We start from the raw sequence: 14,886 nt of genomic DNA, 5'->3' as shown, positions 1-14,886 counted from the left end.
AGAGAGAGAGAGAGAGAGAGGAAGAAAGAAAGAAATCTAATCAGTTATACATGTATATATGCATATATATTTGCATTGATTTTTAATGAAGTATGTTAACTTTGATTGAACTCCCGAACTTCGTATAATTTATTATGCTATATAAAATCGATTATCTATATACAGGCGCGTGAAAAAGACGAGATAACAGTTCCATGTATCAGTAATTAAAAAGGTTAAAAAATTTGTAGATAACTACAACATATGTGATATGTCCGAACGTTTTACTTCATTCATATTATAACGGCACAAGAACGTTACATAGAAGAAATAAAAGTCATGTTTTTGTTTGAGCAATCATCATAAATGTAAAATTGTCAGAGATATAAAAATTCATACATTATATATATTTAGCAAGTGTAGCATTTCACTAAATACAGTTTTCTTAATATATACATAACGTCTATTTTTTATATATATATATATATATATATTTTTTTTTTGCATAGATGTTAATAACAAAGTACATTGTACTGCATTCTAATAAATTAGAATAATAGTCTTTATAACTCTTGAAACACGAAGTTTCGCAGATTTTGCTATTTTAATGTAAACAATGCACCTCAAAAATCATATAAAAAAAGTCCCCCTCAAACAGTAAATTTCACATCTTGAACACATTCTGTATGACTCAGTAATACTCAGCATCAACGTATGTTACAAATTGAGAACATGTGTCGTGGATATTCAGGCTGACTCATCTGGAAAACACTATTTTCTGAAACATTTGTACAAATACTGCAATCACTTATATTACCTCGTCTCATCATTTCTAATCCATTAATTATCATAGAAACCACTAAACACAAGTTCGATGGCTGCTTGCACGTCACCATTGGTAAACTGCAATGCCTGAACATTTATCGTGTCGTCTTGAAGACCCATCTCATGCATCTGTGCCAACTGCCGCTGTAGATCATTAATTGGTGGTGAGAATAGCGGTAATACTGGCGACAAGGAGGTCGCCGGTGACGCGACTGGCTGCTGCGGATTTGAATTGGTCGCCAATGCGGCTTGTCTCATAGCTTCCATGAACATCTGTGGCGTGATCACGCCGGTGCTCTGATTGTCAGTTGCAGGTTGATTGACACCGTCGGATGTGGAGGATGGCAAATTATCCAGTCGCTGCGATGCCTGTGAATTCGTAGCCGGCGACACATTAGGAAAACGTAGATTACTGTCATTTATAGGCTGCGTGGCGAAAAAGTGGGCAATATCGCGCGCCATTTCCTCCTCAAGGCTCATGCTATCCACGCTATAGGAACGTGCAGTAGTAGGCTGTGAACTGGTCACTGAACTGCTGGAGGAGCCGCTGGAGGCCGCGTTGTGCGCTTCCTCGTGCACGGCTGCTGCGATGTTCTGTGCTGCCTCAATTAACACTGGATGCAACTGTGCTATTCTAAATGTGAGACAATAAAAAAAATCTTTAAATCCATGTTCATATTAAAAACATATAAAATAAAAATATATTGTTTTACAAAATATGCTATTTGCATAATATTTCTGAGATAATATACATTTAGGAGATCATACATCTAATCACCTTCTAACAGTATCAACATCTATGAAATGCGCCATTAATTCAGGATCCTGCAACATAGCAATGGCGACTGCATCTTCATGCAATCCAGGAGAGGATGAAATAATATTATCTATCACCTCTGGTCTTTTGCTTAAACGCTGAAACATATCACAATATTTACATAGATTTTCTATAATAATACTTGACAATTATAATTAAAGTTATATTATGTGTTGTATAGGATATGAAAGTGTATAAACATAAACATTATTTAAAGAATATTTACATGCAAAGCATTTCTAAATGCAGGAGTCTCATTGAAAGATTTAAATGCAGATGCCAATTGTAATATGCAATCTTCTGATATATGTTTATTCAATATTGATGACTCTGGTTCTTTTTTCTTTAATGCATGCACCATTGATCCATTCTTCAATCCAATAGATTCCACTGTTGCATCATCCTCAAGTATAAGCCCATAATAAATAAATTCTAAAGAAAAAGAGAAATAATCATTAGTATTATGTTTATATTAAAATTGAATTTATTCTACAAGGAATTATTTCAAAAAGCTTGTAATCATATTTTTTTTTAATTAGAATTGAAATTTTTTTTAAGATAAAAATAAGGCTAATCCACTAAAAAATGAAAACAAGACTATTTTAAAATAAAACTAATCTGATAAAGATTTTTGACAGTCTAAATGCCTCAATGTATATTTCAAATATATAAGAAATCAAAGAACATCTGATGTTAAATTTTATAGGATTGAATAACAAAAGAGTACAAAGATAATCGTGACCAATCTCCAAATAATGTAAAGTCACTTTTACCAAATGAATCCTTGGGCAGATTCCACCTTTTCGCGGCTTCTTGCTTCAGCGTCTCTACTTTCGTCTTCAGGTTCACGCCACTCAATGTAATCGGCATGACAATCTCAGAATTTATTTGTATTCCGAACAACAAATCCATGGCTATCATAATTGAATGAATCAATTCGAATCAGAGGATCAACTAAACTTTCAGTACGATCTCTCCGACATTTAATTTTCAATTTCTCGGCTTCTTCTCGACTCTCAGAGCTCATGAATTTCTACGAAGATACTCTCTCTTTTATCCGTTTCATACATCGAAATTGATTGAAATTGAGAATAACTTGCAACGAGACATACAAAGTTGTTGACAAAAGATACTTGAAATCTAAGGTTACCGATGCAGCACTAACACTGACCAATACCAAGAACAATACAATGACATGCAGTGACGCTGAAGATGCCTTTTCATGCTCAACACTTAAAGTCTGTTCTTTTTCGAAGAATTATAAACAAACTATACCTGTCTCATTTTAACCAATTCAGAATTTGGGGTGGAAAGAGAACAGATCTTTATTTTTTTTTAGTGAATAATTTTTTAGTAAATAATCACGACCGAATTCTCTCTCATTTTGTCCACAAATAGCCAATCCTGATAGCTCTTATTAGGTCTGTCGCGTCGTATTCCAATATGCTCCTACTCATGTTGGAACACGCAACGCGAACAGACCTTTTGCAGACGGACACGATCACATTCATTTTCTAAAGTCTAAAGCCTAAATTCTAAGCAGAATCGCAAGGCTCATAACATATTTTTATATTTTTTTGTAAGAATTTTTATGCTTATATCCTTATACAATATTTTTACAAATAGCTTCTTACTAGTCATAAAATTAACAAAAAATCGTAGATATTTTCGAATAATCGTACGTTTTACGATGTGCATAAAATTAAGAAACTACTCATAAGTTCTAACAAGTTTTACGTTACGAGTTTACGATTCTGTTTAGAATTGACTTATAAACTACGATTTTATCAGCAGTTTATCGAAAATATGAAGATTCATATTCATTTTATGAAATAGATGTTGGTGCCGCTAGTGTAATACAGAGTTTTTTCTGGTGTTTTTTTTTCATGAAAAAAGTTTGATTATCGCTTTCAGGTTTCTCTCTGACATCTGTGAAATGGCAGGAGACTTGGCAAAATAAGAGAAGAAAAAGAGATCTGGCAACTCTGCGACTGCTATATCGTGCAGGAGCCGCGGGAGATTGGCAATACGACCGGCGCGAGTTTTTCTAACAGTTGATAACGGAATGACAGCCCGATGATGCCTGGCGACACGCCGGTCTGACTCATCTTCGAGCTGCAAGCTGAACCAGAACAGAGATGCAAGGCATCTGTGATAATATTCGCACAGCGATTGAACACGGACGTACTGACATTATCAGGTCACTCCTGGATGCGTGTACGTATCCTTTCTTTCCTCATTTCAAATCTTGGGAGAACTTCTCATGTACTAAAGAATAATAAATTAAGTAGACTGGATAAGAATGTTTTTTCTTTGTTTTTTTGTTGTTTACATTGTCGGCCTTCCCCTGCCACAGGTGAGAACGGTAATGCCACAGAGGGTATCACGAGAGACAAGATATTGAATCAACCAGTTTTAGAAGAAGGAACTTTTTTGTTATATGCCTCAAAGGTCCATGAAGTTCTTTTCCAGACATGTTTTATCCATTATTGTTATTGCAATTTTCATTGTTTTTAAATGTTTCTATTTATGCTGTTTATATTTAAGACCAATCAAGTGGACATTGTGAGAACTCTTCTGAATTGTGGTGCTGATCCAGCTGTGCAAAATGCTGATGGACATAATGCGGTAGATGTTGCCTCGAGTGATGCAATACGACGTATCTATATAGAGGAAATGTTGAGAGCAACAGCTGCTTCTGAGTACATAAATATCAACATTCAACTTTATGCTTTCTTTTTTTAATTATGGAATATAATCATCACTTTAAACATATCAATTAGCATCATAGAACAATTGACACATATTTTTTTACAGAGTAGACAGAGTAATGCAGTTATTGGATGCAGGATTGGACGTTAATTCGTGGGACTCACAGGGCAGTAAGAACACACCATTACATTGGGCAGCATGTTATGGAAACAAACACATTATCGCGTGTTTACTTGGTAATGTATACATAGAATGTTTGCACTTTAAATTAAATAGATATATATTTGATATTTAGAAAAAAGAAAGCTATAATACATTCCAGTTCAGCAACACAAAATTTATAATCAGAAATCATCTGAAAATAATGTTTATATTACCTTTTCCATGTAGATAAAGGAGCTGATGTAAACGCCGAAAATGGTTGTGGTGCTACACCATTACATGATGCAGTAAATCGTGGTGACATTGCTATTTGTCAAGAACTATTGCAGGCTGGTGCAAATCCTCTTGTACGAGCTATCAAAGGGTAAATGATTAATTGAATATATTGTTCTTGCGTGTGTAAACATTTTTTTTTTTTTTTCAGAACATTTGCAGGGAAAACGCCGTACGAATTGTCTAGAAAGAAACAATCTCTGCATTGTTTCCTTCAAAGATTTATATCAAATTTCATGCTGAACGAGAACGAAACAATACACAGTGCCACTATGTCGTATCCAGATACAAGCTATTGTCAGAAGGGTCTCACGTGCAATATGAGCCAACTGTCGGTCGAATCTAACAAGTCGGATCCGGCGTACGATGTGCCTTCGCGTGATTCGCGTGATGCAGGCAAAGAGAGTCCTAGTAAATCTATTATTGATAAAGGAAGTATTTATAACTTGTTGTGGCCACAACCAAAGACTATAAATGAACTAAAAAATTTTACGGCCCCATTTATCGCTGGAAAAGAGCTTCTTATATCAATAATACAGGTAATTTAGATATACATATGTATATTAATGTTTTTCAAACATATAGAAAATCTTTTGAATCATATTTCTGTTAAGAAGGAATTCTCTCAATTTTACATATAAATTCTCATTGTGGTTCCAAATTATTTTTATAGGGCAGTGAATCTGTACATAAAATACTGGATGTGTGGGAGATAAGCAGAACTCATCTGCTGGAATTGGGTCATGATGTAAAAATCGGCGAAGTGCAACCTAGTTGCGGCAAGTTGCTCAATGATAATATGATTGAATGCATCGTGAATAGGAATCTATTTAACATTGCGGATAGCTATCAATTGCATATTACGCATAACTCCATAAAAGTAAGCGCTGGAAGTCTAGCGGGGCTGCATTATGCAGTCTGCACATTCGTGCAAATTCTGCGTCTGAGTAAGAATCAGAGTAGGTCGGAAGTATGCGAGATAGAGCCTGTCTTCATCAAAGACGAGCCGAGATTCATACATCGTGGTATACTATTGGACATCTCGCCTAGAGGACGCGTACCTACCTTGGAATATCTTTTACATATTATTGATCTACTCTCATCGTTTAAGATCTCGCATTTGCATCTCTACTCCAGGCTCGTTCAAAATTGCGATTGGCAGCTTTGTTATTCCAAGTCCGAGATGGTAACTCTAGACAGATATTGCAGGTACAAATTATATATTTATATAATTATAAGAATCCACTTTTTAATTAAGATATTTCTGATTTTTTATGAACTGTATTATTTATATCATCATTCTTTTTACATATTTATTATATAATTTATGTTTTAAATGGAGAAGTTTTTATGTTACGTAATTTGGAAATTAACTTTTTCAGAGATCGTCATTTGGACATAGTTCCAACGTTGGACGTCGATTCTAATGTCAGCCAACATCACCTGATGCAAATGTGGCCTATCTTTCAAGACTTGCTCGCAGTATTTCCTAGCTTAAATTATGTTCACGTAGGCCCTCGATTAACCACTTTATTAGTGCAAGCTGATAGCTTTGATTTGAGTGTGTCCGTCAACGATACGCTTGAAACAGACATGTCAGAAGTATTCAAGTCTTATTCATGCCTTCAAGAACTCTGGCATATCCTCAATTTGAGCTCGAACACGACTCTACTTTTATGTTCCAACAGTTTACATTCCAAATCCGAGTTTCACAATATTCCTACTAATATCATATTTGTCGAATACGGATTTCAGGTGAAAATTAAATTTCTTTCTTCAATTTTGTATGATATATTCGCAATTATTGAAGTAAAATTTATTATAAATATCCGAATTACAGGCTGATTATGATTTCTCCGAATGGACGGAGCCATTTAGACTAGGTGGTGGTAATGTATTACCAAGTTCTGGCACAGCTAGTTACAATAGTTTGGCCGGATGTCCAGCATCAACATATGCTAACACAAGAAACGCGATAAAAACCTCTTTGGAGCAAAATTCGATCGGTGTTGTTGTCGCACATTGGTCGGGAAGTCATCACCTTACCCCGCATCCTTTCGCGTGGATCGGTTATTTAATAGCGGCTGGTTTAGCTTGGAACTCAACAACGGAAATAGATTTAGGACCTGATGATAATTACGACATTCCTGAGTTGTCTGTATCAGTTAGGTAACTGTTACAAGATTTGTAATCTATGATATATTCACACTCATATTTTATAAAATTGTTTCGTTTTGTAGAGAAAGATATATCACAAAACTATTGGATATACACGTATTTCAAGATTCAGAATATAAAATCGGTAACGCGTTATTGGAATTGGGACGTTTGGACACATTGGTACTAACATTAAGTAAAAATCAAGCAGTCAAAGATCTGCAGCAAATACCAGATAATCGCGGTTCTACATTATATAGACTATTGACTGATCCAGATAATGTTAATTTGGAATATCTTTCGGCCGATCTATTCGCTGTAAGTACGCTTTTGTATGTTCGTTTAATGCGCAAAATATATTTTAAGGATGAATAGCAAGATAAAATATTCAGGTATTTCAAATTAATTCGCTATTATTCATAGAAAATGACGAAGCAGATTAAGCGAATATCACATTCTTTATATGAGGCAAATTTATCCTCGAAGTTTGCGTCTATGGAAATACAGGAATTACAATTGACATCTGATCTAATGCTGACGGCTTGTAAAATTGGTAGAACATTGATTGGAGTTGGTGTGAATCCAAACAGCAACATGGGACTTGCTGTTATTAATTTAGGAGTATGTAATCTGCCGCCTACTTTCAGGACCGATATAGCAAACAAAATGTTGGCTCATATAGAACAGTATAAAGGGTCCTGGTTGCAAAGACATTTTCCACAGGGTCTCCAGGATTCATTGCTAGTTTTAACTAGTGCGCTGCATAGGTTTGTGCCGGCGACATAAGTTTTTTTCTCTTTTTAAGCATACAAAATATTTAGTTTATACTGAGCAATCTACAAAGCGCAAATGTCTAAAAGACTTTTACAGGACATCTCTCTCGAACTTTTGTGTTGTTCGAGATTTTAATCGACTGCAGTGTGCAAATACGATATACGCGGCAAATGAAACACATACAGGATTTCAAGATATATTTGAGGAAAAACTATTGAAAGCAATATATTTTTATCCTTATATATTATTATTACTATTACACTACTATTGTATGCTTGCTATGCTATATTGTTTCTTAATATTAGCAAATTTATTCTCAAGATACTTTTGAAAAATAATATTTTATTAAGAAAGAATATAATTTTATGCTAAGAAGTTTTGATATAAAAAGAATGTTTGTTTTATTAAATATAAAGACATTTATTAATTATTTTTATTGTCGTTGTTAATTGCATAATAATTCAGTGAATCACGATTGACATAAGTAACAGCGAGTAGTGTTTGAATTGTTTATTTTCATATGGACGTATGTGCAAATGCAGAGTTTAAAAAATTCTCTTTCGCAATAAGGTAACATATTTTTTTATATTACTAACAGATTTAATATAACTATAATGTGTCTTATAAATAATATATATAGGTCATATACACAAATTATATCGATCTATTGTAACAATTAATTATTATGAAGAATAATACTAAAACTTTTCATATATATACAATTTTTATACATATAATCGTCATTTAAAGTGACTTAAACAGGAAATTTTGCAGGATTTTTATCTAAATACTTTATCTAAATGCTTTTCAATTGTCAGATATCGCAATAATTTTTAATTTTTAATTTGTCTTACATTACATACTTTCTTTTTTCATATATTCATTATTTTATATATTTTAAAAAACTTTAATATTGCATAGAAAAATAGTTGAAAAATCATTCAAGCATTTATTATTTCTATTCGTAAATTTGCTAATGAATTTGGAATTGAGCAGAAAATCTCTCAATTAAAGCTATGTATGGGTGATATTTTAAATGGATTGTAAAATAGAGAATTTGTTATATGTACACACACACATGTTTCATCAGTATTAAATCTCCACACTTTACGCCATTACTTACATTCATTTGTTAATATAGTATCGCTATTTATGAGATTATTCCTATTTTGTTCATTCCATCCACCCATCTCCAAATCTTGTTTATGGGATATTTCTTTTTCGAGTGCTTGCAGTCTATAAAACTCATTGATCTCGAATTGATACTTGGGTGCTGTTATGCCAAAGAAATTGGCCAAGCATTCGCCAACGTAATCACAACCGTCCAACATTTTAGAGCTCAACCATGTGGTTTGGTACCATGCCCATGGTAACCAATTCATATTTTTCTACAAAATATGTAAAATTTTATCTTTTCATTGAATAATAAGTATATAATATTGTACATACATAATTTTTAATTAATATGATTATATATTTACAGTATCTATCTGTGACACAATTTTATTTTTTGGCGCGTCAACTTCATCTTCTGACGAATATTCCTCCATTACTCCATCCGAAAATTGCAATATTCTCTTTGGCTTTTTACTCAATTTACGTTTGCACTAAAAATTAATATTTAATAAAATTAAGTTCAGTTAAATTTGTTAAATTTATAGCAAAACATAGAAATTCTTCTGAAGGATGTCAATAATTAATATTTATTAGTAATTTAAAAATTAATAAAATTAAATAAATTAAAAAAAACATGAATCGAGATTCAAGACGAATCTATTACTATTATTAAAAAAAAAATCTATTCTAAAAAACTCTTCAATACTTAATCTGAAACTTTAGTATAGAAAATATCCAATAAATTTGTAGAGATTAGAGATTATTGGAAGAGAGATTGGAATGTAATAACAAACAATCCAGTACATTTTTCTCTCTGAAAAACTTTGGATTTACAGAGAGAATTCATTTCTGTAAATTTATTTTTATCTCGAAGGTCAAGCTGCTGTCTAAAGTAAAACTATGTGATCTTGATAAAGATTATTTGGAAGGTTAAATGGAACGAAATATGTATATCTCGGTATCCGGAGCTCTACCTACAATCTTACCTGCGTCTCGGTGTCCGAATTATCCTGCAGAATAACATCGCTCAGATCCCTGATGTCATCCCTCTCCAATGTCATCGTTGGTCTTATCTTGCGGTAAACAAAGCCTCTTGTGCCGCGTCGCGCCCTAATGACTCTCGTTAGTACGTCGAGCAAGCTCTCTCTCGTTCTCCCCTCACCGGCCAGATGACTCATTCGAGACAAATGAGATTTCGAAAGAAACGGCAAAGCATCGTGATCCCATTGGTGTTGCTGATTTAGCGGTTCTTCCGTTGATCTGCCTGCGTCCGGACTGGGCAAGCAGTAGGGCACTTATATAATCTGTAGTAGGATACCTGAGCACGTTCAGTTCATCTAGAGACCCTTGCTGCTTTCCAGAAAGAGGCATATTTCATCTTTGTTTAACATTGACAAATAGCAAAGATTAATGATGTATTACTGTGTTATACTTGTCGACTGTCTTATTCTCTTGCTAGAAAGCAACCCTTATAACAATCTGATGATTTTGATTTGTGTTTCATGAAATACATAATAAAAATTATTTTATTCATTGAATGTTAAACAAGGATAAAATGATATATTATGTACAATATATACTTTATGAAAGGGGTTTAAGAGTTTGTTAAAAATTTATGAGAGAAAGAAAAACATATAAATTATACTATTTCCCTTTAATTTATATTTGTCTCACTTTATAACTTTGATTAAGATTATACATCTACGTTAGTAGAAATGGATATTAGTGATCAAATTGACACAAATATCGTTTCTATTTTTCTTTGCATTCCATGAATAACAAAGACAGAATAATATTATTGTGTTGACTTATTTAAATGAAAGGCATCTTAGAGTGAGATGGTATGATGAGTAGAGTGAAATAATATATACAGAGGAAAGAAATATATACTTTTCTCTCATAAGATTTTAATAAATCATGGCCAGACTCTTTGAGTGCGTTTCATTTGACGCTTACAATATTCATGGAATAGTTTCATCCTTATTGTTTATTAAAATAATGCTATTAAAATAATGCTATTGTTAAAATAATGCTGGCTTGTGAACGTTAAATGAACTCACTCTTCATATTAGAGTTTCTTTTTGGGCTCACCATGGCATGTCGCTTTTCGAAAATGCCATTTCGCGATTGAGTTCAGGATCGAATAGAATTATATTCCTTTAACTAATCTTCTCTCAAGTCTCACTTTACCCACTGGCTCTTATAAAATAGATATGTTCGTGCATGCGCGGCTGACATGAATCGCAACATTTGAGGCCAGGAGCGGCGAAGTAAAATTTTTCAGTGTATGGAGTTCCCGTGGATAGTTGAGGGAAAGAAGAGGAGAGTGGTGGGATAAATATATTTCCTCATACATATCTTTTTTACATGGCAAAAGTAGCTGCTCTAATTTTATTTTTTTAAATAAAATTATTAATGAATCCTCCTCTACATTTAACTTATCGATTATTTCTCGATAAATGTATAATGGCGCAATATGATTTACGTTTTTGTTTCATTGTCGATCGAAGATAAATGTCTTAAATAAGAAAACGATCTTTCATTCGAACAAGTTGATGAACAAGGAATCGTTAAAAGAACGCGAATAAATTTTACGTATTTTATACAAGATCTTTGATTTCGGGATTATCGTGTAAAAATTGCATTACATCCTTCAAGCAATACAGTGGCATTTTTCGTATGTTTGTAATTTCTAAATTATAATTTCTAATTTCTAAATTTCTCTCCAAATATACAGATATGAAATTCAGTATATGAAATTCCATACATTGAATCATTCAGTGTATGGAGTACTCCATATCCATACTTCGAAATCCGGAATCGCCCATGTTCGAGGCGAAAAAATAACATATAATAAAATATAATAAACACATAAAACATATAAAAACATATAATAAAATATGAGGATACAAACACACAATAGAAGGATTTACGATTTCGAAACTTCCTATTCCTTTCTATTCCGAAATATCCAATTTCTACCTAAATCGTTCTTTAACTATTCAAAAAGTCCTTCAATTCTTCCTTCTATCTTATCGCAAATAGAAAATCCGTTAGTCTTCGATGATTAAATCATCTTTATTTTTCTGATATTCATTTTAAATGGAACGAACGTGCATTCACATTTCAAATAATGAATGAAAAAAAATAAAAGAAAAAAATTTTTAACGGACCATTAATTCAAAAAGTCTATAATATTTTGTAATGACATTTTTTTCTGGCTAATAGAGATAATGATATTTATTAATTATAGATATATATATATATATATATATATAATATGAATATATTAATATATATATATATATATATAATATTAATATATATAATATTACATATCGCTTATTTGTTACAATGATATATTGTAACAGAAATTGTCAAAAACATAAAGAAAAACATACTTTAAAAGAATACTTGATTTTTTATTTTTTTATAGTTATTACATTAAAGCTGCACATCAAAATTAACATCACATTTTTATGATTAAAAAATTTTTATAATATATAAAAATTTTAACGATTTAAACAATTTATTTTTTTTTAATAGTGTCATTATTTTAGTTGCAAATAAATGATATATTATCGTATATATGTATTGTATATACAATATTATATACATTTATTATTATAATATAATATATTATAATATATACAATGTGCCTCAGAATACGAAGAGGAAGAGAAATTAATCTTATCGATTGTTTTTATTCCTTTATTAATTACTTCACACCACACTATTCTTGGAATGATAATAAATATATCGTATATACAATACAATTAATTTATTGTATTGTATTATATGGTATTTATTGTATTGTTTATACGATATAATATTTATTATCATTCCAAGAATAGTGTGCTGTAAAGTAATCAATAAAGGGACAAAAACGGTCAATAAGCTTGACTACCCTTCCCCTTCGATATTCGTATTCCGAGACACGTTTCTATTGGCGGACACGAGGCAATCGCTCGAGACCTCGTGCGAGCTCCTCGATTCTCGAATCCTGCGAGTTCTGACGTCGAATGGCGACGGCAAGGCTGCTAACACGACGGACGGTGGCCAGCAAGTTCAGATCTCAAACCGTCCGAAAAAGTTAAACGGAACGTATCGCGGAGTAGTGGAGGCTCCGGGAATGAGCTTGTGACATATTCCGAGGCCTGGGGATCAATTGCGGAGTAGTCGTAGCGAGCTCCTACGGTCTCTCGACGACGGTGCATACGGGAGGCGCGTTGGCGGTGCCGTTAATTATGTGAAAGAGATAAGGAGTACTGCCTTGGTGCGGCAAAGGTGGGACACGTATCCCTCACGTCGCATCATGTTTCATCACGAATACGAGAAACGGCTGCTGAAGCCGATGAGCACGGACATCTCGACGGTGACGGGCACAGCGACGTTGTCTAGCACCACTGTTGCCACTTACTCTCCCATCTACTTCTCACCCACGAAGACGGCGTACAACAACAGCTACGACCGCTTCATACCTACCCGTTCAGGTAATAACTGGCAAACGACGTTTTCTATGATTAGCGAGAATGGCCGGGGCGGCCTGGTGGCGAAGAAGACACGAGAGAATGGCGAGGGTAGCCGTGACGGTATCGCCTATTCCTGTCTATTGAAGAACGAGCTACTCGGAGCAAGCATAGAGGACGTAAAGGGCCAATGCGAAGAACGCAGGGTACTCTCGCCATTAGTCACTAAGAACCTCTTCAAGTACACCACTCCCACCAAGGATCGGACCCTGCTGGATCAAAGTTCACCATACTCCTTATCACCACTTAGTGCCAAGAGTCAAAAACTATTGAGATCTCCCAGAAAGGCTACTAGGAAGATATCAAGAATACCCTTCAAAGTACTAGATGCTCCGGAGTTGCAGGACGACTTCTATCTGAATCTGGTCGACTGGTCCTCTCAGAATGTTCTTAGCGTTGGCCTAGGAAGTTGCGTTTATTTGTGGTCAGCGTGTACCAGCCAGGTGACGAGACTCTGCGATCTGTCCAGCGATGGCAACAGTGTCACTTCGGTCGCCTGGAACGAGCGTGGCAATCTGGTGGCGGTAGGTACGCATATGGGCTATATACAGGTCTGGGATGTAGCAGTGAACAAGCAGGTGAGTAAGCTACAGGGCCATAGCGCCCGAGTGGGAGCCCTGGCATGGAACGGAGAGGTTCTCTCATCTGGCAGCAGGGATCGGTTGATACTGCAGAGAGACGTGAGGACGCCATGTATTGTCGGCGAACGGCGACTTGGTGCCCATCGGCAGGAGGTGTGTGGCCTCAAGTGGTCACCAGACAATCAATACTTGGCATCTGGCGGCAATGACAATCGACTCTACGTATGGAATTTACATTCCCTCTCACCCATCCAGACATACACCGAACACCTGGCGGCGGTGAAAGCGATTGCCTGGTCACCGCATCATCATGGCCTGCTGGCGTCCGGTGGCGGCACCGCCGACCGTTGTATTCGCTTCTGGAACACGCTGACCGGTCAACCGATGCAATGCGTCGACACCGGCTCACAGGTCTGCAACTTAGCGTGGAGCAAGCACAGCTCTGAGTTAGTCAGCACGCACGGTTACTCGCAGAATCAGATTCTCGTGTGGAAATACCCGAGCCTCACGCAAGTGGCCAAGCTCACCGGGCACTCGTATCGGGTGCTCTACCTGGCGATGTCGCCCGATGGCGAGGCGATTGTTACCGGGGCGGGCGACGAGACTCTGCGCTTCTGGAATGTATTCAGTAAGGCCCGCAGTCAGAAAGAAAACAAGTCTGTTCTGAATCTATTCACGAGTATCCGATAAATGAATTGCACTGGTCATCGTGGTAGAGTCTCGCGAAACGTCTTTTATTATGAATTTTGTACATATGCATACACACTCTATCTATCGTCATAAATACATTATCGTAGAGTATTCTAAAAGAATTATATATACATATATATATATATATATATATATATATATATATATATACTACTACTATATAAGAACAATATATATATATATATATATATAATAATATACGTGTAGTAGACGTAAGAACAACTAACTACTTAGTATAGTAGTAGTAGTA

The 14,886-nt window shown here is 34.8% G+C and overlaps 4 protein-coding genes across 4 annotated transcripts; 2 read left to right on the top strand and 2 right to left on the bottom strand.

The window, feature by feature from the left end:
• Positions 1 to 492: 492 nt before the first annotated feature.
• Positions 493 to 2,542, bottom strand: LOC105624718 (ubiquitin-like protein 7). The gene is made up of 4 exons (XM_012206073.1): positions 2,395 to 2,542; positions 1,848 to 2,053; positions 1,583 to 1,719; positions 493 to 1,438 (listed from the first exon to the last, which is right to left on the bottom strand). Exons 1-4 carry the CDS (start codon positions 2,540 to 2,542, stop codon positions 820 to 822), a joined length of 1,110 nt encoding a protein of 369 aa, XP_012061463.1. The 3' UTR covers positions 493 to 819.
• Positions 2,543 to 3,759: 1,217 nt separating this feature from the next.
• On the top strand, positions 3,760 to 7,834 carry LOC105624717. Its single transcript, XM_012206072.1, has 12 exons — positions 3,760 to 3,838; positions 3,978 to 4,072; positions 4,169 to 4,323; positions 4,439 to 4,569; positions 4,724 to 4,859; positions 4,920 to 5,307; positions 5,442 to 5,977; positions 6,151 to 6,523; positions 6,609 to 6,937; positions 7,009 to 7,243; positions 7,349 to 7,692; positions 7,786 to 7,834. The coding sequence occupies exons 1-12, from the start codon at positions 3,760 to 3,762 to the stop codon at positions 7,832 to 7,834; spliced, it is 2,850 nt and encodes a 949-aa protein (XP_012061462.1).
• Positions 7,835 to 8,814: 980 nt separating this feature from the next.
• On the bottom strand, positions 8,815 to 10,935 carry LOC105624716 (protein FAM177A1-like). Its single transcript, XM_012206071.1, has 4 exons — positions 10,907 to 10,935; positions 9,802 to 10,090; positions 9,181 to 9,306; positions 8,815 to 9,087 (listed from the first exon to the last, which is right to left on the bottom strand). The coding sequence occupies exons 1-4, from the start codon at positions 10,933 to 10,935 to the stop codon at positions 8,815 to 8,817; spliced, it is 717 nt and encodes a 238-aa protein (XP_012061461.1).
• A 2,195-nt stretch (positions 10,936 to 13,130) lies between these two features.
• On the top strand, positions 13,131 to 14,615 carry LOC105624715 (fizzy-related protein homolog). The gene has a single exon (XM_012206070.1). The coding sequence runs from the start codon at positions 13,131 to 13,133 to the stop codon at positions 14,613 to 14,615; it is 1,485 nt and encodes a 494-aa protein (XP_012061460.1).
• Positions 14,616 to 14,886: the final 271 nt, after the last annotated feature.

This window comes from Atta cephalotes (genome assembly GCF_000143395.1).
Source record: "Atta cephalotes unplaced genomic scaffold scaffold00086, whole genome shotgun sequence".
Classification (NCBI taxonomy): Eukaryota; Metazoa; Arthropoda; class Insecta; order Hymenoptera; family Formicidae; genus Atta; species Atta cephalotes.
Note: the sequence above shows the minus strand (reverse complement) of the source record. Positions and strands in the feature narration are given on the sequence as shown.

Bases quoted from the DNA above. Each gene is read 5' to 3' on its own strand.
- LOC105624718 (XM_012206073.1), bottom strand. From the start codon at position 2,542: ATGATAGCCATGGATTTGTTGTTCGGAATACAAATAAATTCTGAGATT. The intron at 1,720-1,847 runs GTAAATATTCTT...GATATGTTTCAG, and splicing joins CATTTAGAAATGCTTTGCAT to CGTTTAAGCAAAAGACCAGA. The intron at 1,439-1,582 runs GTGATTAGATGT...TCTCACATTTAG, and splicing joins GATGTTGATACTGTTAGAAG to AATAGCACAGTTGCATCCAG.
- LOC105624717 (XM_012206072.1), top strand. From the start codon at position 3,760: ATGCAAGGCATCTGTGATAATATTCGCACAGCGATTGAACACGGACGT. The intron at 4,324-4,438 runs GTACATAAATAT...ATTTTTTTACAG, and splicing joins AGAGCAACAGCTGCTTCTGA to AGTAGACAGAGTAATGCAGT. The intron at 6,524-6,608 runs GTGAAAATTAAA...TCCGAATTACAG, and splicing joins TTGTCGAATACGGATTTCAG to GCTGATTATGATTTCTCCGA.
- LOC105624716 (XM_012206071.1), bottom strand. From the start codon at position 10,935: ATGGCATTTTCGAAAAGCGACATGCCATG. The intron at 10,091-10,906 runs GTGAGCCCAAAA...CTGCTTGCCCAG, and splicing joins TCGAAAAGCGACATGCCATG to TCCGGACGCAGGCAGATCAA. The intron at 9,088-9,180 runs GTAAATATATAA...CATATTTTGTAG, and splicing joins TTGTGTCACAGATAGATACT to AAAAATATGAATTGGTTACC.
- LOC105624715 (XM_012206070.1), top strand. From the start codon at position 13,131: ATGTTTCATCACGAATACGAGAAACGGCTGCTGAAGCCGATGAGCACG.